Genomic DNA, 27,226 nt, shown 5'->3' with positions numbered 1-27,226 from the left:
GACCCCCCCCCCGGTTTCCCAGCTAACAGAATTAAGTTTCGGCTCGGGGACGTGGCGCTGGAAAGAGCCCGGCTGTTTCGTTCTGCCGCCGCGAGCTCACGGACGGAGGGGTGGAACTAAACGTCAGCCCGGTTTGAGTTCGGAGTCAGGCCTGAAAGGACGCGGCCGAGTTAAAACGCTCCCGGCCGGATCCCCCGCTCGTTAAAATTGCAGATTAGCCTCCTCAAGAGGAGCTGGTGGCGTGTGATTAAGAGGCAAGAGACACTCCGGGCAGGACACCGGATCGCAACAGCCGACGCCGGGTGCTTCGTTCACCTCAGATCCCCCCCCGGCGAAAAGCCCCGAGTTCCCCCTTGACGTGGCACCCTTCGCCCCAGCTCGCGCGTTTTAGCTAAAAACACCCTTTTTGTGAGGGAAACTGAGGCCAAGCCCAGCCCAAACCTGGCTCCGGAACATGCGCAGGCTGGTTAAACGCATATAGAGTTGTCCGTGGCGGAGCTGAAGCGTCGCTAGAAAGGGCCGAAAGCGGCTGTTAGCTCTGTTTTGTCTTTATTTTTTCCCCCACCCTCTGACGTGTTTTAAAATACAGTCTCACACTTTGAGCGGCGACCAACAACCCTTCGGGGAAGGACTCGGGTATCGGGCAGAGGCGACGCTGCCCTCGCGGTGCTCCGAGTTTTAAGGACGCTGCGGAGGCTGGAGCTAGCGCTCATTAGGACGGCAAGCCCATTAGGCGGAAAAATTAGCGAGGGAAGACCAAGCACGCGGTTTCCCTCGCTCGGCACCGACTGACGAGGTTTCTTTTCCGGTTTCCCACAGCCTGTAATCGCCACGGCAGCCGAAGGCAGGAGACCAGCGAGCGAGACGGCCGCCTGTGCAACCCCTCGCTGGTGTAAGGCGTCGTGAATATCCAGGCGAAAAAAAAAAGGGAGGAGGGAAAAAAAATTTAAAAAGCACTTTCTGCACCCAAATTCCCCAGCGCCGGCGGGCACCCAGCTCCGCGCCGTTGGCGTTCAGTTTTGGGGGGAAAGAACGCAAATCCAGGGGGCTAATCGGGTCAACTCCCCCCCGCAAAGCGCCGAAACCCACAGATTAATTGCGTTAGGGCATTGCGGTTTTTTTTTCTTTTTATACGCAAAATTCAAAGTGCATTTTATTTGCTTCCCTGAAGGAACAGCCCAGCTTGGCAGCAGGTGACGCCAAGGGAGGCTCCTGCCACGCTCGGGCCAACTCCAGCACCCACCTGGCGTTTGGTTGTTTCCTTTTGCAGGTGCCAAAATACACAAAAAAAGCAGCCCGAAAGCAGCAGTCCTGAGGCTACGCGGAGGGAGAGGGCCAAAGAGATCGGCTTCGTCCCGTCTCCCGCCGTCGTTCCGCCCAGCGGAGGCTTAAATTTTGACAACTTGGGCGGCAACGCAAGGGCTCTTCCGCTCCCCCTCCGCGTCGTGCCGCCGCACGTACAGGCGCCCGTAGGTCCCGCCGACCTGCCCCTTCGTCAGGCGGCCGGGATTGATGCACACGCAGCCCAGGACGTCCTGCGGAGAAAGAGCCGGCGCGTTAAAACCGATCCCAGCTTACGTCCAAGGAGAATTTCCCAGGGGGAATTTCGGCACGGGAGAGCGGACAAAGCCCGCTCCGCTTTACCTTGACGAAGTACCTCAGCTCCGAGGGGGCGACGAGGACGTCCGGCGTGACGGGCAGGGCCGCGTAGCTGTAGAAGTTCTCGTAGTCCACGTTCATCTCCTCCGCGGGCGGGTAGAGCGGGTAATAACTGCCGGAGAGAGCAGAGAGAGGTTGTCCGCGCTTCCGCGTCCTCCGGCATCGCGAGAGCGCCGACGCCTCCTCACGGCGGAGGAAGCCGGCTGGGCGTTAAACCGGATTCAGTTTTGGTGTTAGAACATAGCTTTTGGGTCAAATTTACATCAGCGTACAGCTGCCGCTCTTTTACAGTCTGTTCAAGGGGAACAAGCGGGAGCTCGGAGCTAATCTGGAGAGCCATAAAACCACCGGATCGTTCCGGAGTGGGCAGTTATTCCTATTCCTTTTACCCCGTCCTCAGGCATCTGCTACCGGCCGTTCTCGGGACACCGGCCTGGAAAATCCGACCCAGTTGCGTCCTGCGGGACGGCGCAGGCCGGTCTGGAAGACGTACGGCATTAAGCACCCCCAAATCGCGCATCTAGAGGGTTATCGAATTCAAAAAGGAGCATTTTGACTTGAAAAACGTCACCCTAAGCGGGGCGGGAGGGACGGCAGCGCGCCATTTCAGTTGTTTTGCCCTTTTTCGGCAGGGCTAGGCGACAATCCAGGAACTCGCCTCACCTCCTCTGCGTCAGGACGTGCTTGAGGATCCGCGTGAACCTGTCCGAGATGCCCGAGGAGCTGTAAGAGACCGAAAACAAGCTATAAAAGGAGTCGGGGCGGGGGGGGGGGGAATAAAAGGTAGCGCTTAAGCTCGTTTGTGAGGTCACTGTTGACATGCTGCGCCGCTCAATTAGCCAGCGGGCCTGATTAGCGACGCAGGCAAGCGGCTAACGAAGCGTTTTGTTCTGCCCAGCACCGCGGGCTCGGGCCAGCTCTTCCTCCGAGCCCCGCAAACGGAGCGCGACGCGCCAGGAGAAAAACAGCCCGAGCAGAGAAACGCCGGTGGCATTTTGTTCGCCAAGGCGGGATGCCAGAGAGGCAAAACGGAGCGAAACGACCCCGGAGGGAGCGGCTGAGGCTTCTCTCCGCAGGAGCGGCTAAAACCCGGCGAGTCTGGGTCTGGGTTCGGCAGCTCCCGCCGCGAAAACGTGGCAAGGGACCGCTGCCGCCTCCGGGCGCCCACCTGCTGATCTCCTCGGCCCCCATGTGGAAGAGCAGGTCGGTGGAGGTCAAGCCGAAGACGGTGCCGTTGATTTCCAGGGTGCAGGGGTCCGAGACGAAGTGGACGCGCTGAAACGAGAAGGGGGACGCGATGGGTTTTTCCGGCAAGGGCGCCGCCGGCATCTCCGAATCCGTCTAAACCCGAGGGACGGGCTGGGGAGTCGCCCGACGCCACGACAGCGGCGTGGAAGCTCCTCGGTCAGAAACGCGTTAAATTAGGAAAAAGAGGGTTAGGAGACGCGTAGGGCTGGGCTCTACAAATCCGCCTCAAACGATGCGTTTTTCCTGGCAAAACCATCTTGATATCTTTTACGGCATTCCTTATTTCCCCGCGTCTCGGGGAGCCCCACGACCTCACGAGCGGGACACAGGGGCAGGAGCAGCCAGGACATCCGTTCCCAGCTCCTCCTCCTGGTCAGAGGAGGTTTCCCTGGCGCTCTCGCTTTCTCACCCGCGAGCGAGTAGAAATAAAGTGAATCGCAGCTGGATTCTCCCGGGAAGCCTGAGCTCCGCTGATTTTTGCTCCTCAGGGAGCTCCCAAGCGGATCCTGCCAGCGAGAACCGCTGCCGGTCCTTTCCGGACGGGTCCGCTCTACAGGCCGAGGGCAAACCCGCAAGAAAGACGCCGCTTTTCGCCCCAAACGAGCGACCAAAACCCGTTATCCCGTTTCGCTCGAGGACGGGTTTGATTTCGAGGACGTTACCGGCTTGTCCTCCTTCGGCAGCTCGGGGTAGGCGAAGGGCGGCTGCGGGTACACGTAGTCGTGGTGAACGTCCCGCAGCGACGGCACGAAGACGAGCTGAGAGCCGGCGCTGCCGGGAAGAGAGCGACCCGTTACGGGGGAGAAAACGGGAGCCGAAGCCACGCAGGTCGCCCGCTCCCGCTTCAGCTTTTAAGGCATCGAAACGCGGCGGGCGCCCGCTCCGGGTGGACGAGCTGCGGCCGGGCGGCCTCAGAAAGCCCCGCGTCGGGGGCACAGGCTCTGGGAGGATCAAAATCCCCCTCGAGCCCCCAAAATCCCCTTATCTCCTTTTCCCACCCAAGCTGCGAAGCCGGCAGCAGAGCTACCCCACACCCGAGGCTCGGACCGCGCCGTGTTTTCGGAGCACTTTTTACACCAGATTCGGCCACAAAAAGGGCTCCGGTTTCCCAGAGATCGCAATTCCTTCTCACTTCTCAGCGGAGATGTTTACAAGCAACGGAGCCACGAATCCGGCCTCAAAAGCCGAATCCTGGGGTGCGAGGCCTCGTTTTCGCCTAACGAGAGGGCGAGCGGAGCGCCTCGGCGCGAGGCACGGAAAGCTCAAGCCAGTCGGCTGATTTAAACGTCAATTCGGCTGAATGAAAAGGAGAAATTCTACAGGAGCCCTCGGGCAGGACGCGGAGGGCCCAGCGCCCCGGAGCGTCCGCGCTCCTAAAATCAGGGCGCCGCGGCGTCGGGCTGCGATGTTTTCCCGAGAGAGAGGCGGGGGCCGCTGCCGGAGTCTGGCAGCGGATGAAAGAGGCTGGCAGCGCGCGGCGCTCGCCCCGGCGGGGAAGAAAGCCTCGTTTGTTCGTTGTTTGCGCCGTTCCTCCCCGCCTCGGTACCGCCGGGAGGGGAGAAGCGCCGCCGCGGAACGACGCGGATCGTTCCCGAGCGCTCTCGGGGCACCGAGGGGAGGGGAAAAAAAAAAAAATTGGGAGTCGAGTATGAATTACAGCTCGTAGTGAGCCAAAACCGCTCCAAAATCCACTCCAGGGCCTCGTTACGGGCTCTCTAACGAGGTTTTTCACCCAACTCTGGTTCCCACGGCACTGGCACAGCCCTGCCCCTTTCCCGGTGCCTCAGTTTCCCCACCCGGCACCCGAGGATGCCGCTACCGGCTCGCCGCTTCATGCCAGCGGCCGCGTTACCGAGGGACACGACCGGACAGCCAGCGGGAAGCGACCCCCGCCGCCAATCGCTTATCACGGCTTCGTTAGGGATGAATTCGTTAAATCCCGCGTCCCGTCCCTGTAAGGAGAGGCCTGGGGATGCCGCGGGGAAAGAGCGCGTCCGTCCGCTGCCGGGGGCGAAGCGCGGCGTCGAGCCGCGCCGACTCGGTTTCCCTCCCTACCTTCTCGTCCCTTCTATTATCGTCTTCAGGCACAGCTTGAAGACGTCGGCAAAGGATCCGAGGAGCTGGCAGTTCTAGAAAGGGAGAACGGCACGATCCAAGCGAGCAAACGGGACGCCAGGACCCCCCCGCACCGCCACCACCTTAGCCGAAAAGGCTGCGCTCCGAAGGCGACCAGCGATAAAAGCTCCCGGCAGCTCCGGATTCCCCCCCCAAAGCGGTCAGGACGCTGCCAAGCGATAGATCCGCGGGGATTCAGCAAGACGGAACAGTAAATCCATCCGGGCCGGAGGAATTTGGGTAAGAATCCCCCCCCCGCCATGGCAGCTGCCCCGTTAACGGGTCGCCATCCCGACGGGATTCGCCCCCCTACCCCCGGAAGGAGCTGGCCGCATCCCGCTTCCCCCTTCGGGGCGAGCCTCACCTCCACCTGCTCGTGCTTGGCGTCAAGGAAAGGCCCAAACTGCGAAGAAACGGCAACCGCAGTGAGAAAAACCAACCCGGAGAAAAAGGCACCAGCCCCAGGAACAAATTTAAGTCAGGCAGAGGGGGGAAAGAGCAGCGTTTTGCCTTTTTTTTAGGACTCCTGGGGTCCCTCTCCGGACTCGGAGGACAAGAGTAACGCTGCCGTAGAGGCCGCGGGCGGCTCTTCCTCCCTCCGGAGGAAAATCCCATTTAAGCACCCAGCTAAAAGTGTTGGTTTTTTCTTTATTAGTTTGCTCTGAGAAGCTCAAACCAAGTTTTATCCCTTAATCCCAAAGCAGCTAGGCCAAATCCGGGAGCCCGGATAAGAGCAGCGTCGGCCGAGCATCCTCCCTTGAGCGGGAGAGGGAAGGTCAGGTCGCGTCTCCCGGGGGATTTCAGAGGGGGATTTGCCGTCGGTTGGGAGGGAACCGGGGCTTTTGCGCGACCCTAAGGTGCGAAGCGGGCTTTGCTGTCGGGTTTGAGCGCCGAGGGCTTTTAAACGCGGATTATCCCGGAGCAGCCTCGCCTCGCGCCGCGGTTGGGCTGCGGGATGATCTCGGCGGCTCAGAGCGGTTCGAGAAACGTTTTGAAACGGCCTCGAGCGTTCGCTTTTCGTTACGGGCTAAACAAAACCCACTCGTTACCCGGCAGCAAGCCAGCTTTAACCTCAGGGTCCCAGCCGTGCTCTGAAGCCGTCGATTCCCCGCGGTTTAAACGGGATCGGAGAGTCCCCCTTGTTTTTTAACCCTTCAAGCGGGATTTTTGAAGGACCAAAGTGCAAAAAAAAAAAAAAAAAAACCCTATTGGCGGCAGCTCCAAAACGCCCCGCGATCTCACCAGGACGCAGGCGTCGGGCTTGTCCCGGTTGATGACGTCGACGAGGTCGGAGAGGGGGTCGTAGGCGATGCTGTCGGAGGTGGTGTAGGGCCCGCAGGCCACCAGGACCATCCGCTGCTCCGCGTCTGCGGGGACGCCGGAGAGTGGCGGCATTCGCTTCCGAGCCCGCGGGCCCGGCCCAGCCCCGATCCCCTCCCTGCTCGTCCGTCAAATTTCCTCGTTTGCGCTCGGGCCGGCCCAAAGTTTGGCTTTTTGCGCTGTTCCCCCGTAAACAGAGACTGAGGGAACGCCACAAAAAGCCAAACTTTGAGCCAGCCCGAGCCCAAGCGAGGAATTTATCCGATTATCCGAACAACAGGCTGCCAGGATCGCATCCGGGAACGGAGCCCGCAAGGGGCTCGTTAAAAACAGCTCGTTTCTGCCCCGTCACGCTAACGGGGCTCCGGCTGCACCGGAGGGGGGACGCTGCGCCGGCTGCGATCCCGCTCCCCGAGGGAAGAATCGCGTTTGCGGGATCGCGCTCACCTTGTGCCGGCTCGGGAGGCGTGTAGAAGGGAAGCGGCACCCCCTGCGGAAAAAACGCACAGCGATGGCATGAGGGGAATCCTCTTCCTCGCCGAAACGCGGCTCCGTTTGCACCGAAAGCTCGGCTCGCGGAGCAGCCGTGGCCGCGCTCCGTGACCTCCCGCCCGGCGCTTTCGGAGAGGCGGAAACGACCCTCGTCCCACCGCGAACGGCCCCGAAACGGCTCCCGGGGGGGGCGTCGCGCGGCGATTCACCTCGTACAGCTTCGAGGCCACCAGTCGTCTCCCGGTGCTGTTTGTCCCCTCCATGGCCACGACCTGGGAAACAGCCGGAAAAAACGGGTGAGGCCGGGAAGGAGCCGGGTGCCACCGTCCTTCCCGAAACCCCGGCGCTTCGCCCTCACCTGGCCCGGGAAGAAGGAATATTCCTGCAGCTCCGAGAGGTCGACGGGCACCTGCCCGCCCGAGGAGTGCTCCCGGTCGCCCTCGAGCACCACGGATTGGGCGTTCAGCTTCCCGTTGCTGTCGCAGCCGATCTGGCCCAGGACCGTAACCGGCTCCTGCGGGAACGGGAGCGGAAGGAACTACAGGAGAACGGAGTCGCGTCCCCGAAGCCCGAGAGAGATGGAAATCCGCAGCTAAGCCAAAAATAGTAATTAAAAAAAAAAAAAGGAGAGGACAGGGAGGTGGGGACAAAAGAAGGGGGACAAGAGAGAGGCACAAAGTGAAAAATAAAGGAAAATGGGAACGAGAGAACTCCCTCCCACCCCCCAAAACGAGAAAAACGAGGACAAGAGAGAAGCGCAAGGAGAAAAAGGAAGAAAAACCGAGGACAGGAGAGAAGCGCAAAAAGAAAAATAAACGGGAACAAGAGAGAAGCGCAAAACCCAAAGAAAAACGGGGGCAAGAGAAAGGCACCAAAAAAACCAACAAACATAAAAAAAACACGGCGGGGAAGGGACCAAAAAAAAGAAACGGGGACAACGGAGAAGCCCAAAGGAGCCAGGCGGCCGCGGGGGGCTACCTGCGCCGGCAGCATCACGGAGGAGAACTCCTCGAGCCCGTAGCGCTCCTTGAGCACGCGGCCGAGCTCCTCGATCCTCCACGACAGCACTGAGGGGGCAAAGCGGGGGGTCGCGTCCGCACCCGTCCCTGCCGAAACCCCCTCGGAGGCGCCGGAAGGGGGTTATTTACGCAGCTCGGGTCAGCGGGCGTCGTCCCCTCCCGCCAGGCGTTTACCTTCGCGGACGTCCAGGGCTTTTTGGAACATAAATTTGTAGCTTTTGGTGAGGTTTTCTTCCGGCGGAGCGAAAAGTTTCAAGCTGCAGCCGCGTCCGGCCTCGCCGCTCCAGGAGGGACCCCGGGCGGAGCCGAACGAAGCCACCACCTCGCCTCGGCCGCCACGGGCGGTGTATTTTTGGGAAGGGGTGGCGCTAGGCGGGAAAGGGAGGGAGCGGTGAGGGCGAGCGCGGAGCGGCGGCTCTGCCCCACCGCGTCGCCCCGGCGGGGCCTCACCTGGGCGAAAAGCTGCTGGGCGAGAAGAGCGCGTAGGGGCTGCGGGCCGAGAGCGTCCGCTTGGGCCGGGGGGTCTCCGGGGTGCCGCCGCCGGCGCGTTTCTGCGAGCCCTGCGGGAGAGAGCGGGCGTTTCGGGGCGCCGCCGAGCCGGGCGCGGGCGCCGGGCGCAAGCCGCCGGCTCACCTTGGAGGGCGTCGCGTAGGCGTCCAGCAGCTCCTCTTCCTCGTCCTCGTCGAGGCTGCCGTTCGTTAAGGAGGTTTCGCCGCCACCGGAGGCGGGAACGGCGCCAGGCTCGAGGAAGGGGACGCGAACGGGGGTCTCTCCCCACCCTGGCTGAACGCCGCTTCCGGGACGTCCGCCCGCAGCACGATTAAAATATATATAATGTATATTTCTTAAATGACAACCCCCGAAACCTTCCAACAGCTCCGGCGAAGGATACAGCTCCTGGAGGGAATGGATGTCGCGGAGACCGGCGTAGCGGTTGTCCGTTCTCCGGGGGATTTTCTTGCTGCGCTTGGCGAGGACCTGGCGGCGGCGGAGAGGGGGTGAGCGCCCGCGGCGGTTGGGGAGGGGTTGGGGCGGGGGGCGCGGGGGACCCCACCTCGTGCTCGAAGGCGGCCAGGCCGTCGGCGGTGAGCAGCGTGCCCAAGTCCTTGCTGGTGACGAAGGCCAGCAGCTCGTTAGCCAGGGTGACGGGGCTGAGGCCGTGGGCCAGGCACAGCTCCACCACTGCGGGGGGGCGGGCGGGGGTCAGCAGGGCGCCCGCCCCCACCCCGAGCGCTGAACCCCAACACCCTCCCTCCTATCCCCCCAAGCGCTGACGCCCCCGAACCCCGGGAGCTCCCAAAATTGTCCCTAATACCCCCTACAAATACCCCAACGTACCCAACGCCCCCCTAAACACCTTCCCTGATGCCCCTGCTCCTCCCCAAATACCCCAACACCCCCCAAAACACCTTCCCGATACCCCTGATCCTCCCAACACCCAAAAAACACCTTCCCTGGCCCCAGCCCTCCCCAAACACCCCAACACCCCCCAAAATGCCTTCCTGATACCTCCAACCCTGCCCAAATACTCCAACACGCCCCAAAACACCCTCCCGATACTCCTGACCTTCCCAACACCCCCAAAACGCCTTCCCTAATACCCCTGACCCTCCCCAAATACCCCGACCCCCCCCAAAACGCCTTCCCTGATACCCCCGACCCTCCCAACATGCCCAATACCTCCCAGAACACCTTCCTGATTCCCTCGACCCTCCCCAAATACCCCAACGCCCCCCAAAACACCTTCCTCAATACCCTCAACTCTCCCCCAAATACCCTCGGTACCCCCAACCCCCATCCCTCCCTGATCCTAAATCCTGACACCCCCGACACCCCCCAACCGTGACCCACCTCTTAGACACCATCAGCTCCCACCCGATACCCCTAAAACCTGATCAACAACACCCCCAAGACCCCATCCCCTTCCTAACACCCCTAAAAAACCCCAAACCCTTCTGTGACCCCCAACCCCCACCTCTTCCTGCTACCCCCAAACCCTAACAACCCTCCCCCCGACACCCCCCCCAGAACCCAACAACCCCTCCGGCACCTCCTTGAACCCCAGCAGCCCCCAACGACCCCTCAACACCCCTGAAGCCCAACATCCTCCCGACACCCCCTCGAACCCCAACAACCCAACACCCCTTCAAACCTCAACACCCCCCAACAATCCCTCAAACCCCAACATCCTCCCGACACCCCCTCGAACCCTAACAGCCCCAAATCATAACACCCCCTCGACACCCCCCAACCCCAACACCCCCTGACATCCCCTGGAACGCCAACACCCCCTCAAACCTCAACACTCTCCTGACACCCCCTCGAACCCTGACAGCCCCAAACCCCAACACTCCCTCAACACTCCCTCAACACTCCCCTAACCCCAACAACCCCGATACCCCCTCGAACCCCAACACCCCCTTGACACTCCCCTGATCCCAGCACCCCCCAAACCTCAACACTCTCTGACACTCCCCTAACCCCCAACACCCCCTGAACCCCAACAACCCCGACACCCCCTCGAACCCCAACACCCCCTCAGCACTCCCCTAACCACAACACTGCTCAAAGCCCCTCCCCAACCCCGAACAACCCTCCAACACCCCCTCGAACCCCAACACCCAACACCCCCTCAGCACTCCCCTAATCCCAACACCCCCCCCAACATCCCCTCGATCCTGAACAACCCTCCGACACCTCCTCGAACCCCAACAACTCCCCCAACACCCCCCCGAAACCCCCTCGACCCCCAACACCCCCTTGACACTCCCCTAACCCCAACACCCCCTCGACCCCAAACAATCCCGACACCCCAACAATTCCCCTAACCGCAACACCCCCCTGACGCTCCTCGACCCCCCCACCCCCTCGAACCCCAACACCCCCCCGACCCCCAGCACCCCCTCAGCACTCCCCTAACCCCAACACCCCCCGACACCCCCTCGATCCCGAACAACCCTCCGACACCTCCTCGAACCCCAACAACTACCCCGACACCCCCCCGAACCCCAACACCCCCTCGAACCCCAACACCCCCCCACACCCCCTCGCCACCCCCCCCCGACGCCCCGCGGCCCCCTCACGCTTGGCGGGCACGTCCTCGCCGTCGCAGCCCAGCTCGAAGAGCCCCAGCTCCCGCAGCACCGCCTCGGCCGACACCGGCTCCTCCACCGCCGCCGCCGCCATCGCTCCTGCCGCCACCGCCGCCGCCGCGGCGAAAAGCCCGCGCGGGCGCGACACCGCCGCGCTTGACGGCAGCGCGCGGAGGGGCGGAGCCCCAGCCTTATAAGGCGGTGAGGGGCGGAGCAGCGCTGGGGGCGCGGCTATGCAAACGAGACAGGGCGGTCAGCCAATGGGAGGAGGGGGCGGTGCGCCCGTCCCGCCTTCCCCTCAGGGGCGTGGCCGGCACCTGTCCTCCCCCCTCCCCCACGGGGTGGGGGGGGGGAAGAAAAAGGCGGGAAGAGTTTCCCGCCCCGGCTGTGGCGCAGCGCGACGCTGAGGGGGCGCCGGGCCGTGACAGGAGCGGCCATGACAGGAGCGGCCGGGAACCGGGCCCCACGCCGGCCTTTTACTCAAAAACAGGGAGGGGAAAAAAAAATTCTGTCAATATATTATATATTTTGCAGGCAGGTGGTAAAAACACCCCATTTCCTCCCCCGAGGGAGGCAGGGAGATGGTGGCCAGCTACCCCACCCCGGGGGCCGGGAAGAACCACTCAGCAAGGGGCAGCTTTAAGAAGACTGTTTTTTTTTTTTTTTTTTAAAACGCCATTAAAACAAGTTTATACAGTAAAAAAAACAAACAACAAAACGACAAAACAGTACCCAGGAGGTAAGCGCGAGAGGGATATCCTGCATTTCAGTGCTCGCGGCGGCGTTAAGCGCGCTAGCCCCCGGCCAGAGGCGAAGCCTGAGGAAGGGGGTTCGTCCAGGGTTGCAGCAGAGAGACAGAGAAAGGAGACCAAAAAGGGCCGTTCTGGGTGACACGAAGCACTTTGCTGACAAACCGCTAAGGCAACCGAGCTGGAAAACGGCAGGGAAGGCACCGAGGAGACGGCGGGGACGCCTGAGGACAGCGCGGGGCGGTTTCGGGGACGCGATCCGACGCCCTCATCCACCGAGAGCCGCAGCTTCTTTACTCCATTAATCCCACAACGAGAAAGCCAGCGGTAGTAGCCGAAGGGAAAACCGGAGCGTCCGTGGGAGGAAGCGGCAGACCCGGGAAGAGACCGTTTTCCGTGTGTCCGGAAGCGAGGCGGGGAAAGGTGCCGGGAGGGGAGGGGGGCAGCTCGGAGGAGAAATTTCCCCTGCCGGCTCCTGCCGCGAAGGCACTTGGCAGCTGAGATGGCGCCGTGGGCTGGGGGCGAGCGGCTCCGCTTCAAGCGAACATGGTGAGCTGCAGCCACTGCGAGGGAGAGGAGGGAAAGGAGGGTGAGAGCGAGGCCCAGTGGCACCCGGAGCCGCAACCAACGCGCCAGCGGAGCCGGAAGCTACCTTCAACAAGTTAAAAGTGACGACTCCGTCCTTATCTGCGTCCAGCGCTTGGAAAAACCCTGCGGCAACAGAAGGGGAAAGGGAAAAAATCAACACGATTCCTTCTAATCCTCAAAATCATGGCCTGTGGGAAGCATCTCCCCCCTTCCGAATGCCATGAAACAGTCCGGAAAGCAGAGACCGCTCGTTTCCTCTTCACTACAGGTGGTAAAAACAGCCGGAAAAAGGGAAAAGGCCACTCACGGAACATGGTTTCCAGGCGCACCAAGCAGCAGACGAAGTTATCGAAGTCGATGGCCAGGTCCGGCTCCGCGTAGCGGGTGATGATCAGCTCATGCAGCTTCTTGTTCAGTTTAAAGCCTGTTGCCGAAAAAAAAACCAACACGGAGAAAGCAGAAGGCTGCAGCCGGCACCGGACGCACCTGGAGTGTGGCGGCAGGCGCAGCGCTGGTCCCCGCGGAGCAGCGCGGCCAAATCCGTGGCGGCGCAGTCGGACTCGCTGCGGTTTTAGCGTTTGCGACGGCTTTAACCGTCTCGCAGCAGGGAGGGAGTTACTTGCGCTAACTGAATCGGCGGCGAGCGAGGAGGCAGAGCGTTACCTGCTGACTCCAGTGCCATCCGCATCTCGTAGGCGCTCATGCTCCCCGACTTGTCCAGGTCGAACTTCCTGAAAACAGCCTGGAAGGCGAAGGGAGCACGGGATTGCATGAGGACACGGATCCCTGCCGGCGCCGGAGGCCGTTTCGGAGCCCGGGAGCGCATCGCAACTCCGCCCCGGCGAGGCGGGAGCCCGAACGCACCAGGTAATTCCGGATTCGGTTCCACAGGATGTTGAACTCCACCAGCCCCAGCTTCCCGTTTCCGTCTTTCTGCGGGCGGGAGACGGGTTAAGGAAGAGGACGGGCGGCTTCGCGCAAGGGAGCTGTGGGGCGGCCCCGCAGGAGGACGCCCGCGGCCCGCGCAGCCCGCTTCCAAAGGGGAAGGATACGTCCATGAGGTTGACCATGCTGCGACACGACTCCACGCTGAACCCCTTGGTCCGGAGATCTTTATCTGCGGTTGGGCATGAAGAACAGGCCGTTAACAGCCCTCGTTACCGAGCTGTCGGCTCCCCCCTCCCCTAAAAATCCCGCTGCGGAGCGCCGGATCTTTTCCTTTGCGCGGCACGGAGGCGAGCGGGATTGCCGTTTGGACCCGGAAAACGCGATCCCCTCGGCCCCGAGGCTGCCAAACGGAGCGGGACAACCCCGCCGCGGTCCCCGAGGCCGCCCGCGGCGCTCACGTTTTCCTATGATTCTGTTGAGGATCGTCTGCAGTTCTTTGACGCTGATTTCCATGTCCTGGAAGAGAGAAAATCCCGGCGTTTTCCTCCGAATTTCCCCCCAACCCCGGCACGAGCGGATCGACGCGGCCACCCCGCACGGATCTCACCGGCCCTGCCAGCTGCTTGAAAAGTTGTTTGAAGTTGTCGTCGATCTCGCTTTCGGAGAGCACTTTCTGGGGGCAAAAAAAGAGCGGAATGGTGGAGGCGGGGGCAAAAAAGAGAAGAATCGGGGAGGGGGCTACACCGCGCCCCATCCCTGCTCCGCCTCCCTCTAGCCCGGCCCCGCAGAGCGCACCTCGTCCGGCAGCGTGGCCTGAATCTTGTCATCCATTTCCCTGCGGAGCGACAGAATGATGGGAAACGACGGAGGAGAGGCCGCCGGGGTCGTCGGCGCTAACGAGGCAGCGGCGGGGGCCAAAATAACACGACTTACTCGGTGCCGGCTTTCTTCTCGGAGAAGACGCGGAGGACGAAGTCTCCCTCCTTGTTGGGCTCGAAGGTGGACGGCACCACGATGTACTCGCCCGGCGGCAGCCGGAAGCGGGTGCTCACCTCCCGCAGGTTGATGAACTGCTCCGAGCGGGCGCGCGAGGCGTTGGCCAGGAAGAAATCCCGCTTCAGGTGGACGGCCGATTTGCCCATGTGCTACCAAAAAACAAACAACAAAAAACCCCCAAACAAAAAAAAACCCAACACCCCCCCGCAAAAATGTTTCTTTTTCACCTTTCCGAAGGCAACAGCCACGCTCTAAATGCCCCACGGGGACGCGGAGCGGCAGCGGGCGAAGGCGCGGTACCGGCGGCCGCAGTGGAGGGTTCGTACCCACCTCGGGGGGGACCTGTGGGCAGAGGAGGCGAGGGGTCGGGGCGCGTCGCGGCGGCCCCTCGCGCCGAGCCGGGCGCCGCCGCGGCCGGTACCTCGTAGACGGCGAAGCCGATGGTCTCCATGTCCTTGCCGTAGCGGCGTTCCCTGCGGCGGTGCTTCTGCATGAGCGCCAGCAGGAAGCTGCAGCCGGGTTCGCGCCCGTAGCTGTCGTCGCCGTCCTCGTCGACCTCTTCCAGGTGGATTTTAAACTGAGGGTTTATCCAGAAGGTGGCTGGGGGGGGGGGGGGGGGGGGGAAAGAGCCAAAAAATTCCGATTCTCATCAGAAATTTAAAATTTGAGGCCTCAAAACACCCTCCGGCTCTTCCCTGAAGCTCCGGAAGCCCCCGCGCCCGTACCGGGATAATTCCTGCAGCCCCCGGCGGTGCTGCCGCGGCGCCACGTGCCGTCGTAGAGCTTCGTGTTCCACTTGCGGAACTTGTGGGATTTGAGGGCGTCCGGGGTGAGGTTGCAGATCTCCAGGCGGGTGAATTCCCGCAGGAAATCCCGGAAGGACATCCTGGCGGGGGAGGCGTCGGGGGCGAGGGTTCAGTTTCCGTCGGCCCCGATGGTTTCCTCCCCGCACCGTCCCGCCGCGGCTCACCAGAACTCGCCGTCCTCCATCTTCACCATCAGCTGCTGCCTCAGCGCCGGCTCCACCGCGTTCCACTCGGACGAGCTGCGGCGGCAAAACAAACTCACTCGGGGCGGGCGGGGGCGCGGAATCGCCGAGGGCCGCCACGGCTCGTTTAATTAATCGCCCTTAACGAAGGCCCGCGGACGCGGCGGCGCTTACTTGTCACTCCAGGGGCCGGTCCACTCCACTTCGCCCCAGGGGTTGCGCATGCGGATGAGGCCCAGAGCTTGGCCGCGGTAGTTGATCTGCAAAGCGCTGGCGTCAGCTTCGCCGAGCAGCAGGTTTCTCCCCCCCCCCCCACCCCCAAAAATCGAGTTTCTCCCCCAAATCGGCTCTCACCTGTTTGGCCCCCGTCACCGAATAGGCGTGCCCCTTCACCAGCTTCTTGAAGGTCACCGCTTCCATGTCGAAGGCGCTCGTTATCTAGGAGGAAACGAGGCTGCGTTAGGGGCGACGAGGTCGCAGCCGGGGACCCGCGCCGCCATCCGTCACGCGAAATCGGTTTTCAATCCGAATCCGCAAAGAGGCGACAAATCCCCAGCGTTTCGGAGCGCCGGAACAAAACAAACATCGCGTTTCCTCTAAACTACGGGAGGGGAAACCCCCCCGCCCCCCTCCCGGGAACTCACGTCGATGGAGCAGCCGAGCAGGGAGCCCCGCTCCAGGGCTTTGAGGATGATCTGGAAGAGGTCGCCGGGGGGCTTGCGCAGGTCGTACCACTCGGTGACGCCGCCGGTGAAGTCCTCGAAGCCTTCCGAGGTGCTGCCGCCCGCGAGCGCCTCGTAGCAGCCGTTCACCCTGGGGCAGAGCTCTGCGGATTCAGCCTTTCGCCTGGGTTTTTTTTCCCCCCCCGCCCCCTCCTCCTCCCCCAAAAATCAAGCGGGGAGCGGAGCGCGCCGCTTACTTGGCGTAGGCTTTTTCCAGCAGCGCGCTCCAGAACTCGGTGCCCTCGGCCGAGTGCACGAAGAGCAGCTTGCCGTCCTTGGTGGGCAGGTAGTCGTCCACCACCACGTCCAGCCATTCCCCGAACTGCCAGATCTGCCGGGAGAGGGGAGGAGGCCGAAGGCCGGATCTTCGGCGCCGGCAAGGAAAGGCAGAGGGATGCCGAGCGCCTCGGGAACGTCGCGGGGGACAGGGCGAGCTACGAGCGGCGCAAACGAAGCCGGAGCCGGGCGTGTCGGCGGGATCTCGTTAAGGTCCCCCCACTCAGAGCGCCACGACCTCCCCCTTTTTCCAAGGGGCAACATTTTTGGGGGAGAAACGAGCCCTTTACGGACCCGTCTTTGCTTTTTAGCCCATCCCTCGGAGGAATGATTCACAGCAGGGCCGTGCCCAGCGGGGCACGATTGCCCCGGCGCTGGGCGTTCCCCGCCGCCGCAGGGAGATAAACCCCGCGGCGGCGTTGCGGGCAGCCGCTCCCGCATTCCTGGTCGGGGCGGCCCCGGAGGTTTCGGCTCACCTGGAAGTGGAAGATGCCGGCGTAGCCGTGCTGGAAGCTCTGCCCGTGCGGCACCACGCGGTGCAGGATGGTGTCATTGAGCGTCAGCGAGGCGATGGCGGCCAGCAGCCAGCAGTCGCCTGCGAGGGAGGAAGCGGTGAGATCCTCCCGCCGGAGAAACAGCCCCGCACCGAAACCGCCGCCGGCTGGAGCGTCCGGGGGGAAAAAATCCTTTCCCGCCCGTCACCGCGATCCCTACCCAGGGCTCCCTGGCAGATGTCGGTGCGCGTGGCTCCGTCCACGATGAACTGCGGGCGAGGACACAGCTCCTACGAGGCGGAAACACCTCCGATAACGGGGGGAAAAACAGCCAAAAGCATCGATATCGGGGACCCCGAGCCAATTTCGCACGCGATTCTCACAGCCTCGAGGCCGCGATTAGAGGACAGGGCGCGGGGACGCCTCTCCAAACCACCCCCCCTCCCCACGTGTTTCCCGCTTCCGCTCGGCTTTGCGCTGTCGCACCGGCCCGGGAGGGGTTTTGCGAGGACGGTTTTACAAGGCCGGTGGCCAAATCGCCCGCAAAAAGGCGGTGAGTTCAGCGCGGCACCTAGATAACGATTGTAAAGTTCCCGGCTCCTTTATCACCCCGAACATCGGTCAACTCCAGGGCTAAAACCAACACCCGCAGCGCCGTCCTCTGAGTTATTATTACCTCGAACTCGCCCTGACCTCGCCGGGATCGTCAAAAGCCCCGGCGCCGTCCTCCGAATTATTATCAGCCATGACCGGGAGTCCCGGACTCGCCCTAACCTCGGCGATTATTCACCCGCTCGACTCGCGCCGCCGCACAGCTCCCCTCCCGCGCGGGCACGGTTAATTAACCGGCAAGCGGAGCCCCGAGGCGGCTTTCGTTTCTCTTTTACCGAGGGCCTTTTCCACTTGACGCCGTGGGTTTTGGCGGAGCTGGGGCCCAGCTCCTTGAAGCCCAGGGAGGCGGCGTGCGGGGGGAAGGCGTCGTCGCGGAAGAGGGTGCCGCTCTGCAGGCAGGCGGCGCGCAGCTGCTCGAAGTCCTGGCCCAGGTATTTGACGGCGTTCTCGTGCCGCCCCAGCCCCAGCTCCTTGGCTCGCTGCTTCTGCACCTGGGCCGAGACGCCCGTGCAGTACACGGGCACGATGAGCTCTTCCGCCATCTCTGCCCGGCTGGGAAAAAAAAAAAAGGGAAGGAATTCAATCGGTGGATTTCTTAACGTTTCGGGAGGATTCGGGTCCGGTTTGGGGGTCACTGAGACCGGCATTCGAAAGCTGCGTGTGCCGGGCCGCGCTTCGGACGCTGTCGACGCGACACGCTAACGGTGTGGGAAAGGGAGCCGGCTTCGTCGGGAACGGCCTGCAACAACAACCAAAAAAAAAACGGGGGCGGAAAACCCCCCTAAAGCCCCACGTTCGGGTTACGTAAACCCGAAACAGCCCACCCCAGGGCACCGGCAGAGCTTTGCGAGTCGATTATGATCACGCAGAGCGCTTTCGTTGGGAGGAAGGAGCGCAATCACACCCCGTTTGCGGGGTTACGAGGGCCGCGACACCGGAAGGGCCCCCGCTTTCCCGGCCTTCCCGAGGGAAAAACGTCTCCGGGTTGGGCCGCAGCTGCTCCGCGCCTGCAACCCGAGCGGGGCCGGCTCGAAATAGGCTCCTTTAACCCCCCTGCGGCACGCGGTCACCTTGCAATACCGCAGCCGGCACGAGGAAAGGGGTGGGGGGAACACAACCAACCAACAAACCACGCGCTAAAGGACGGCGCGGACCCAAATCCGGTCAGAACGAGGGGAAAAGGACTCAAAAGGTGGTTCGTAGCGCCCGGGAACAGGTCCCGCGGGTCGGAGCTGAGTCACACCTCGCTCCCCCCTCTGCTCCATTAGAGCCGCGGTCACGCCGAGCCCCAGCACAGCCCTCAGAGGCATTTAAGCACGTCCCAAAAAGGCGGCTATACCCAAAAGAGGCGCAAACGGCCCCAAAAGCGAGTGGAGGACTCGGCCCCCTCCGCTACAGCCCCCGAGAAAGGAGCCTTTTGGGGCGCCATGGGTGTTTGGGTCGCGTGCTTCTCCCGCCGTGCCGGCGGGATGGTTTTTCCCCGTTAACGAGCTCTCAGAGACCGTTTCGCACTTAATGAGTTGTCGCGCAGCCCGTTCGGGGCCTGCGGGCATCCAAAAGCACCTCCGCTTCCCGGAGAGCGCGGGAGCGTTTGGGGAATAAGCCGGGAAAAGCTCTTGGCTATTTTTGCTGTCGATATTCAGTATCTGCGGCCGCAGAGGCGGCCCTGAGTGGGGAAGGGGTGCACAAGTGGCTTCGTTTCGGGGCGGAAATGGGGAAAAAAAAAAAGAAAGAAAAAGACTTGATGGTTGCGGCTCCCTCGCCCCGTTTGGGGAAGGGGAAGCCGGTTTCTCCGCGGCACCGGCAGGTGCAGCAGAACAGACACTTCTGCGCCAGATTTCCTGCCCCCTTGTTTAGGCCTAGCGCGGCGGCTTGTTGGGGCAGGCAAGAAAAAGTAATAGTAATAACGATAATAATAATAATAGTAACAACAATAATCCGCATGCAGGGGGAGGGGGAAGAGAAAAAGGCAGGATTTGGAGTGGAAAAAATATCCTCGTTCCGTAGTTTTTAGTTCCCTGTAAGGTTATGAGAATGGGCAGCAGAAACCCAAAGCTGGAGCGGGGTGGGGAGGGGCTTCCCTGCCCCCCCCCCAGCCTCCTGACCCTTCCCAGGCCGCAGGAACGAGGGGAAAAACCCAGAGAAAAGGGTTTTTCTCGTCCCCCCACCGCGAAGAGCGCGGCGAGTTGTGTAAGAGCTCCCCAACCAAAACCGGCACCAAGTTGGCAAGAGGGGAAGTGCCGCCCCGCTGGCCGTCATCTCCAAAAAGGCGTCGCCCCCCCTCTCCGCCGAGCGCGGCGGCTCTTCCGCCCGGCTCCAGGGACGGAAAGGGTGGCGGGGGTGGGAGGGGGGGGGGGAACGTACCTCTCCGGGGTCCGAAACCGCCGCGTTTGGGCAAAGAGTCTTTTCCTTGAGCAGGAAGGCGAGGCCGGCGCGTAACCACCCCCCCCCCCCCCCGCCGCTGCTGCCGCCGCAGCCGCAGACTCCTCCCTGCACAACTCCTCCCTCGGAGCTTGCGGGAGGGGAAAAGTTAAGATTAAATATATATATATATATGTATATATGACTGGAGGAGATGTTTAGGGGCTTTGGCCGCGGGAGGGGAGCCCCTGGAGTGGCGCTCGGCGTCGCCGCCGGGGTCTTACGACCGTCCCGGCGCCGGGGCAGCTCCTCTTTCGCTCTCTTCCTCCTCCTCCTCCTCTGGCTGCGGCGGATTTTTTTCCTCCGCATTGCAACAGCCTTCCCGGTTTTCGCCTTCCCTCCCTCCCTCCCTCCGCGGGGTGGATTCGCACGTCCCCCTCCTCGGGGGGAGCGGGAAGGATTTCCCCACGCCGCTTCCCTCCTGTCCCGCCTCGCGCGGGCGCGTGCCGGGGGGTCGCTCCCTACCTGAGCGCGGGTCCGGGGTCGTCCCGCCTGTCGCCGCTCTGGGGGGGGGGGGGGGGAAATAAATACGGTTTTGGGTCATCGAGAGGGGCGAGGAGACGAGGCGCCGGCGGCTCTCGCAGACCCCGGGATCGGCCTCCTCCTGCCCTGGTCGCCGTTTCGGGGAGATAACAGGGAAAACAAGAAGTCGCTGTGGAGTGAAAAAAGAGCAATTATGCCACGAACTCCAAATTTTGTTTTTCTTCCTACACAGAGGGGTTTTTTTTGGGGGGGGTTACCGCCTGCAGGAGGGGAAAGGTGCAGCCCCTATAACGAACGCACCGGGTCCCTTTTCCGCCCTCGAATCCCTGCTCGCGGCCCAAAGCGCCTCCGGCACCTCCAGCGCTCACCCCCGGCGAATTTAAGCGCAGGAATTCCCACAGAAGCCGAGCTGGTAGCTTTTCCTGGACGTTTTTATTAGTGTTGTCCAGCAATTTCCACTCAAATACCCTTTTTTTTTTTTTTTTAAACTTTCCCGCACACACACGCGCACACACACATAAGGCACATCTGCATCACCGCGTCAGCGGAAATAACTCCGTTTAAATACTTCGCGACGCCCGTTTTTTTCCCCCCGTTCGCGCGGTCAGAGCGAGTCCATAAAGTGCTTGGAGAAACGACAAAAAACCACAAGAGAGTTCGGCGAACAGCAGAGGTTCGGCGCCGACCGCAGCTCCGGCGGGAAAAGGGGAGGGGATCCGGCCCGGCCGGCGGCGTCATCCCACGGAGGGCCAGGCGAGGACGGCGCCCTCGCGCTCCGCGCCGGCGTCGGGCTCCCGCAGGACTGCGGAAGGAGAGAGGCGGCACGTCAGCGGCTCTGAAACGGGGTGACGGCGTCGGGGGGGGGGAGTTTGACCCGCCGCGGGGGGAAACCGAGCGGTTTAGGGTAACTTTTCCCTCCCGGCGGAGGTTTTTCCCCCCCCGTTTTACAGCAGTAGGTGGTAAAACCGGACGAGGGGGCACCTAAACCGATGCTTAAAGCCCTGAAGAACAGCTCGGCCCCGTTTGCCGAGCAGAGGCGCCGGGCAGGAAAACCGCGCACGCGACAGCAACGGGGACCACCGTCGAGCGGAGCTCAGGCCTCGTTAATCAGCCCCCGGAGCCTTAGCGTAACGAGGGGGTTATTCGGGCGGCGCGGCCCTACTCACTCTGCAGGCGGTAGGCGGCCACCGGGCGCAGCGTGACTTTGGGCGGGAGGATAAGCAAGTCCTGCGCCCAGTCGGCAGGCAGCGGGGCGGCGTCGGCAGCCGGCGCGGCGCCGTCTTCCTCCTCCTCTTCCTCGGCGGCGCAGAGGGGGCAGCTCGGAGGGGTGATGCCGGGGCCGCGGGGGAAAAAGTCCTTCTCGTCCTTCAGGTAGCTCCTCGTGGCCCCGCTGTGGTGGAAGGGCCGCTCCCGCAGCCAGGCCCAGTGGGACGGCTCCTTCGACATGATCTGCGAAGGCCGGAGAGCCGCGCTCAGGGTCGAAACCCGCCCGGTTTTTTTTTTTTTTTTTTTTTGGTGACGGGATCAGCGCTAAAAGCTTCCGCGGGAAGCGCGTCTAGCGGCTGCAGAAGGAATCCGACCGCAGCGGAGACTTCCCGCGGCTCAGGAAGCCGGAGGCGCCGGGACCCGGCCCTCGTTTCGCAGCTTTCTCCTACAGATCTGCCGCCAGCGACCGGATTCGGGCCGCAGGGAGCTGGGGCCTGAGCCAGGAAATCATTGTTTGAGGCAGAAGGAAGCAAAGCTCGAAGAGCCGTTACTAGTTTTCGGTTGGGAAAGAATGAGAATCCGCCACCAGCTGCAACCCAAAACCCGAGATCCCGCTCCACAATCGGAGTCTGATCTCTTTCTCTCAATCATCATCTTATTTTGGGGACTGGGAGAATTTCGGTGTCGGGGAACTAGGTTTTCGTCAGGCTTTCCACGCCGGATATCGCGCCCTTCGTCCCCCCCGCCCCGCGCAAAGCCAAGCGGGCCGAGGCTGACCTCGTCACAACAGTGCCGGCTGACGACCGCTCTGTAATTCATTCGGGCCCAAAAGTTATCCCGCAGCTTGAGGAACTGGGGGAACAGCTGCCGCCAGTTGTCCCCGAGGGCCCAGGGGAAGATCTCGTACTTGTACTCCTCCTCGTCTTCCTCCATGTCGTTAGCGAGGTACCTGCGCTCGTTTGTTTGGGGAGGGGGGAAACAAAATCGGGGGGGGGTGAAAGCAATTCAGGGGAGGGTAAACGCGTCGCTCCCGCTCGGTTAACGAGCGACCTTGACGCGACGGGGTTCAGTTTGCGTCGTTAGGGGCAAAGCGGGCGGGTGCTTACAGGGCAGTGAAGAGGTTCATCCTGGTGTACTCGCTGGTGGGCAGGCCAGCGCGCTTGAAGTACGTCAGTACCATCGCTAAAAGATACTAGGAGAGAACAAGTCGGCGGTTTTAGCGGAAGGGGGTCGAATCGGGGGAGAAAAGCAGGCAAATAAATAAAGACAGCGCGAGCGGCAGAGGCACTTCACCGCAGGAACGCGCGCGAGGGCGACGCTGGTCACGCTCCTCCCGCCCAAATTCAGTTTACAGGTCCCGTTTGCGCCGTTCAAGCAGCTCCTTCCCCAAAACAGGCTACCGCCGCTTACGGAACTCACCACGCGGGACTGACCTTATCCGAAATCCGGTAGCACACGTCCATCGACAGGAACTCCTGTATCACGTCGTCTTCTGCAAGAGACGGGAGAGGCAAACGGCTCGCGCGCGCCGCCTCCTCGCCGCCGGCAGCGTTTCAAACTAACGCTGGGGAATAATTCCCCGGGTTTTTAAATACTACGGGGTAATTTCTTTCCTGGGCGCCAAACCGGGAGCGCCGGCTCTTACCCAGGAGGTTGAAGAAGGCTTCTTGCTCTTCCCGGTGGAGGTGGAAGGGAGCGCGGGGCGCGCTGCGCAGCGCCGCCAGGGAACGCTCTCTCTCGGGCACCCGCGTCCGGCCGCACGCTCCGGCCGCCTTGGCGCCGCCGTGGTGGGGCCTCCCGCTGCCCGGCTTCACCCCGGGGGTGACCGCAGAGGGGAGGTGGGAGACGCTCTGCGTGTGCTTCATTTCCGCCACGGACGGAGGCGGCGACGGCTCGGGGCTGCCCTGCCGGGGACGAGAGGGGACAACGGGATGGCGAGAGGCTCCTCGGGGCGGGCGGCCACGGGAACGCCTTCGCCCGGATCGGGCCGGACTGCCTGCGCGCCAGCCCGGAGATGCGGCGATCCGCCCTTCTCCCCAGCAGCCTCCAGAAGGGGGAACGGATCTCCTCTTCCCCCCCTCCAAAAGCTCTGAATTCCCACCAGAAACGGGTGGATCATTGAAGCCGAATGAGCTAGGCAAGGAAAAAGTGAAACCTGCAGGGATATTTTAGACCCCAGCACAAAATTGAGTATTTAAGTTCGTGTTTTACCAGAAAGCTTCTATTTTCAGAAGCTTTCGGAGCACCAGGCTGGTAACGGCATCGCAGGGCAGACGCTCCCACCCCAGCGGCCGCCAGGGAGGAACGAGCTTATTTTAATCACGCCAAGAAATCAAAGTATTCGAAATCAACTCGAGGAGACCGTCGGGTCACTTCAACGAGTCCTAACGAAGCAAGGGAACTGCAGCCCCTCTGCTGGCCTTCTGAAGTCATTACTGCTCGGCACACTCCCATTCGCGTCCTCCTTACTCCCCGCCGCCAGGTCTTTCCATCTCCACTTCCCTCGGGATTTCTGTGCTGTCCGCTCCCTCCCTTTTCAGCCTTTTGGAGTGCTTCAGACCGCACGAAATCTTAGGTTTTTTCGCTTGATTTTTAGGAAGCCCGGACAACGCGAGCAGGTAGGGCAGCTTGGACCGGCCTTCCGCGGGACAACGAGGGCGACCGGAACGGAGAAGCGAGTCAGACTCGCTGCAAAGCCGCGGGTTACAGAGGTAAATCGCCCCGCTTTGCTTCTCCTTCCTATTGAAGCGCTCCATTGCCGTCTAAACGCGCTGTTCTCGCACCCAGGCGAAACATCTTTGCTCACCTCTATTTAGCGATTCGGGCATTTTTTTCCCCTATTTTTAAGCGGCTGCGGCAGAAGAGGCAACAAGAACCCACCTACTTACTAGAGCCCGTACCTTGCAGGAGGAAAGGAAACACACACATTTAGGTGAAATATTGAAGTCAGCTGTACAAATCAGCCCTCCTCGAGCCTCTGACGCACAGGATATTCTTTAAAGAGCGCCTTAAACTACTCAAAAGCCACCCGCCGAGATAACTAAAACCCTTTTCCGTCGCGGGAAGAGTTCCTCGCTTAGAAATCCGATCTTGCAGCGGGTCGGAGAGCTGCGGCGTCTCTCCCGCCTCCCCGCTCCTGATTTTTGCCCTCTGGAGAAGCATCCTTCGCACCGAGGCGGCCAAGCGATCCCCCAAATGATGTCTCCCCCCTCCGCTGCCGGCTCGTCCGAAAAGCCGAGGGAAACCCAGCCCCCCCCCCCGGCTGAGGGACCTGTGGGATTTCGGTTTATACCTGCACTCAGACCCTGCAAAGGGTCAAAAAGCAGCTTGGGGTTAGAGCGGCTCCTCCTGTCTCGGTGTAAAAGGGGGAAATCAGGGCAACGGGACGACTCCGATTTACCAAAACACACTTATTTTTGAGGAAAGCCAGGAAATACCTTGCCGCCTTGTAGATGAAAGCCCCAGCGACAACCAGATGAAACACAGACGTAATCCAGGACTAAAGGATTAGTCTAAACCCCCTTGCTCTCTTCTCTTACCTTTCCCGAGTGCCCCACTTTGGACGAGAAGCGATCTCCCACGGGATCATTTTAGCAACGCTAGGGGAAAAAGTCGGGGCCGATCCGCGCCGTGCCGACGCGAGGAACAGCGGATTTCGACCGCAGCACGGTTAAGGAGGAAGTTTAACACAGAGATGAGAGACCACGTGGGTCTTTGCTTTGCACGGAGGGTATTTTACCTCCCAGGGACCTGCTGGAGGCAGGTTTTCCTCACCCGGCTGGTTTACAGCCTCCGTCCTGTTTTAAAAACAAGCACCAGTCTTTGGTGCTTTGTGTTATTTATCTTTTACCACTTGCTTCAAGAGGTCCCGTCGGCCTCAGAGGTTTCGGCCTCCCGACGCCACCTGAAAGAGGACGAGTCGCATCCTTGCGACCCCGCGCCGACGCTAAGCAAAGGGGAACAACCACCTCCCCGCAAACTATCGAGGGGGAAAAAGGAGAAAAGAAAAGAAAAGAAAAGAAAATCCACACCATATTTCTCCTCTACGTCTCAGGCACGACCGCGGCAGGGCTATCACAACCCCCTTGGCCACGTTTGTCTCGGGGCAGGGATGGGAAGGATTTCCTCACACCCCACGAGAAGGGGGGTGTTTTTCACCCCATCGCGGTGTTTTCCCCCCACCCAAATGCTTGTTCGGGCTCAGGCTCGCAAGAATTTGACTTCGCCGGTGAGGAGAGAGATCCGGTTCCCACCTCGATCCTTCTTCGCGGGATGTTTTCCAGCCCAACAAGGAAGGCTGCATCTGCCAGGACTGAGGCAGCAACACCTCAGCACACGAGCATCGAGGGGCAGAGATGTCGACCGAGCCAGGCCGCCCAGGCGGGTCATATTCATCTTTCCCCCCCCCCCCTTTCCCCACCTGAAACCCCCTCACAAAGCTGCTCCCCCCACGCAGCAAGGTGGGGGGGGGGTACAGGGCTCTCTTCATCCCGCAGCCCCGGGGCTCGACCCCATCCCCCTCAGCGAGGGGAAAGAGGGGGAGTTTACCTCACGGAGGGAGCGAAAAGGGGAAAAATAAAATAAAATCACCTCAGAGGGCGATGGCGGGAACTTCTCTCTCCTCCCCCCCCCATAGCCCCTTCCCGCCCTCAGCGCGCGCCGGCGCCTCGCGGCCCCTAGGGGGCGCGCGCCCCCCCAACAACGGCTTTTCCCGCCTTTCCTTCCCCCCCTCCCCCGCCTCCACGCGCGCGCACCGCCCCCTCTCACCTGAGCAGAGCTCGCGTGCGCGTGGAAGGAGGGAGGAGGAGGAGGAGACACTGAACTGACCCCGCCCCTCCCGCCGGCCGCGCCTTCTATAGGCTGCGGGAGGGCGGCGCCCAGCCAATCAGAGGAGGAGCCCGCCTCCTCCCCGAGCCGCGGAACGCCGCCCGTCCGTCACCAGCGGGGAGGCGGGCCTAGCGGGCGGCGCCAGCCAACCGGAGGGGCGGAGAGGCGGGGCGGGTGTTGCTGATAGGCTGGGCCGTGCTGAGGGGGGGCGGGTGTTTATTGTAGGGTCGCCTGTAAACAGAGCGTGTGGCACGTAGCGTGTTTACTGGGTGGGGGGGGGCGCCCTGAGGAAACGGGGGTGGGCACAGCGCGTGTCTATCGGGTAGGGCTATATATATAGATCCATAGGGGGCATAAGTGGATCTATATGGATCTATAGGGGGCGTAATTGGGTCAAAATAGTCCATTTTGGGGGGCAAAAATCCGCAGCCGCTGCGGCCCTGGCCCCGGCCAGCCCCGGCCTCGCCCCCCCACCCCAGGCCGCGGCAAAGGAGCCGAAAGCTCCTTTGAGAACGAACACAACTCATCACTCTGCCGGGGGAGGGGGGGGAGGAGGAGGGGAGCCTGCCGCCCCTCCCCTAGCAACAGCCGCCCCTCCCCTCCCCTCATTGGCCAGCGCCGCGCGGAGGGTTTTTTTTTTCTGATTGGAGGAGCGCCGAGCGGGCTGACCAATGAGAGGGAGCCACGGGACCCCTTGCTGCTCCCGCCCCCCCTCCATCCCCCTCCCCGGCCGGGAGCGGGACGGCGGCCGAGGCCGCGGGGCGGCTCGGGCCGTACCATCTCCGGGCGGCGGAGGGGGGGGGAGACCCGCGGGGACGGCGGCGTTCCCGGGGCGCCCGGGCAGGGCGAGGGGGGGCAGACGGCGAAGGGAAAGAGGGCGACCAGCGCTTTGAGAAGAAACCATTAGCGAGAGTAGGGGGAGGAAAGGAGTGGAAGGTTCCCCCCCCCGGCTTCCCTTAACACCCCCCCCTCTCCGCGCAGCGCCGCCGCCGGGGGCGCGCGCGGGTGGTACGGCCCGGGCGGAAGTGAGG

General features: G+C 62.2%; 3 protein-coding genes across 10 annotated transcripts; all 3 read right to left on the bottom strand.

The window, feature by feature from the left end:
- Positions 1-534: 534 nt before the first annotated feature.
- Positions 535-11,118, bottom strand: POLA2 (DNA polymerase alpha 2, accessory subunit). 5 transcript variants are annotated; one of them, XR_011137148.1, is made up of 19 exons: positions 10,937-11,108; positions 8,908-9,035; positions 8,746-8,831; positions 8,487-8,541; positions 8,304-8,413; positions 8,028-8,221; positions 7,813-7,901; positions 7,193-7,348; positions 7,044-7,106; positions 6,790-6,832; positions 6,265-6,389; positions 5,387-5,425; positions 4,963-5,036; positions 3,570-3,678; positions 2,828-2,934; positions 2,323-2,382; positions 1,645-1,771; positions 1,244-1,535; positions 535-887 (listed from the first exon to the last, which is right to left on the bottom strand). XR_011137148.1 is itself a non-coding variant. In XM_068923739.1 (18 exons), the coding sequence occupies exons 1-18, from the start codon at positions 11,037-11,039 to the stop codon at positions 1,389-1,391; spliced, it is 1,815 nt and encodes a 604-aa protein (XP_068779840.1). In that variant the 5' UTR covers positions 11,040-11,118; the 3' UTR covers positions 1,131-1,388. The 5 variants fall into 5 exon arrangements, 3 of the variants coding, with proteins under 3 accessions (XP_068779840.1, XP_068779839.1, XP_068779841.1); XR_011137147.1 differs by having other exon boundaries at positions 536-887; positions 7,193-7,372; positions 10,937-11,106; XM_068923739.1 differs by lacking the exon at positions 535-887 and having other exon boundaries at positions 1,131-1,535; positions 10,937-11,118.
- A 465-nt stretch (positions 11,119-11,583) lies between these two features.
- On the bottom strand, positions 11,584-20,570 carry CAPN1 (calpain 1). Of its 4 annotated transcripts, XM_068923736.1 has the most exons (22): positions 20,463-20,570; positions 20,145-20,331; positions 17,534-17,810; positions 16,867-16,936; positions 16,629-16,747; positions 16,074-16,207; positions 15,799-15,967; positions 15,509-15,592; positions 15,329-15,414; positions 15,137-15,211; positions 14,892-15,052; positions 14,576-14,766; positions 14,104-14,315; positions 13,966-14,005; positions 13,778-13,843; positions 13,629-13,686; positions 13,335-13,399; positions 13,147-13,215; positions 12,946-13,024; positions 12,590-12,706; positions 12,347-12,405; positions 11,584-12,257 (listed from the first exon to the last, which is right to left on the bottom strand). In XM_068923736.1, exons 3-22 carry the CDS (start codon positions 17,798-17,800, stop codon positions 12,231-12,233), a joined length of 2,148 nt encoding a protein of 715 aa, XP_068779837.1. In that variant the 5' UTR covers positions 17,801-17,810; positions 20,145-20,331; positions 20,463-20,570; the 3' UTR covers positions 11,584-12,230. The 4 variants fall into 4 exon arrangements, 3 of the variants coding, with proteins under 3 accessions (XP_068779837.1, XP_068779835.1, XP_068779838.1); XR_011137146.1 differs by lacking the exons at positions 20,145-20,331; positions 20,463-20,570 and adding an exon at positions 19,623-19,939 and having other exon boundaries at positions 14,104-14,508; positions 14,588-14,766; XM_068923734.1 differs by lacking the exons at positions 20,145-20,331; positions 20,463-20,570 and adding an exon at positions 19,623-19,989.
- On the bottom strand, positions 20,558-26,202 carry SPDYC (speedy/RINGO cell cycle regulator family member C). The gene is made up of 7 exons (XM_068923749.1): positions 26,136-26,202; positions 23,014-23,272; positions 22,802-22,860; positions 22,475-22,560; positions 22,146-22,317; positions 21,329-21,611; positions 20,558-20,964 (listed from the first exon to the last, which is right to left on the bottom strand). The coding sequence occupies exons 2-7, from the start codon at positions 23,231-23,233 to the stop codon at positions 20,897-20,899; spliced, it is 888 nt and encodes a 295-aa protein (XP_068779850.1). The 5' UTR covers positions 23,234-23,272; positions 26,136-26,202; the 3' UTR covers positions 20,558-20,896.
- Between the last annotated feature and the right edge of the window lie 1,024 nt (positions 26,203-27,226).

The sequence above is a fragment of the Struthio camelus genome, chromosome 35 (assembly GCF_040807025.1).
Source record: "Struthio camelus isolate bStrCam1 chromosome 35, bStrCam1.hap1, whole genome shotgun sequence".
Classification (NCBI taxonomy): Eukaryota; Metazoa; Chordata; class Aves; order Struthioniformes; family Struthionidae; genus Struthio; species Struthio camelus.
This window is presented reverse-complemented; position numbering and strand designations above follow the sequence as displayed.

Excerpts from the sequence above, each read along its gene's own strand:
- SPDYC (XM_068923749.1), bottom strand. The coding sequence starts at position 23,233 with ATGAAGCACACGCAGAGCGTCTCCCACCTCCCCTCTGCGGTCACCCCC. Across the intron at positions 22,318-22,474 it reads ATGAACCTCTTCACTGCCCT|GTACCTCGCTAACGACATGG; the intron begins GTAAGCACCCGC and ends AAACGAGCGCAG. Across the intron at positions 21,612-22,145 it reads GCCGGCACTGTTGTGACGAG|ATCATGTCGAAGGAGCCGTC; the intron begins GTCAGCCTCGGC and ends CGGCCTTCGCAG.
- CAPN1 (XM_068923736.1), bottom strand. The coding sequence starts at position 17,800 with ATGGCGGAAGAGCTCATCGTGCCCGTGTACTGCACGGGCGTCTCGGCC. Across the intron at positions 13,400-13,628 it reads CAACAGAATCATAGGAAAAC|ATAAAGATCTCCGGACCAAG; the intron begins GTGAGCGCCGCG and ends GCCCAACCGCAG. Across the intron at positions 13,216-13,334 it reads GCATGGTCAACCTCATGGAC|AAAGACGGAAACGGGAAGCT; the intron begins GTATCCTTCCCC and ends TCCCGCCCGCAG.
- POLA2 (XM_068923738.1), bottom strand. The coding sequence starts at position 11,039 with ATGGCGGCGGCGGCGGTGGAGGAGCCGGTGTCGGCCGAGGCGGTGCTG. Across the intron at positions 7,373-7,812 it reads CCGTGATGCTGCCGGCGCAG|TTCCTTCCGCTCCCGTTCCC; the intron begins GTAGCCCCCCGC and ends GTTCTCCTGTAG. Across the intron at positions 7,107-7,192 it reads ATTCCTTCTTCCCGGGCCAG|GTCGTGGCCATGGAGGGGAC; the intron begins GTGAGGGCGAAG and ends GCTGTTTCCCAG.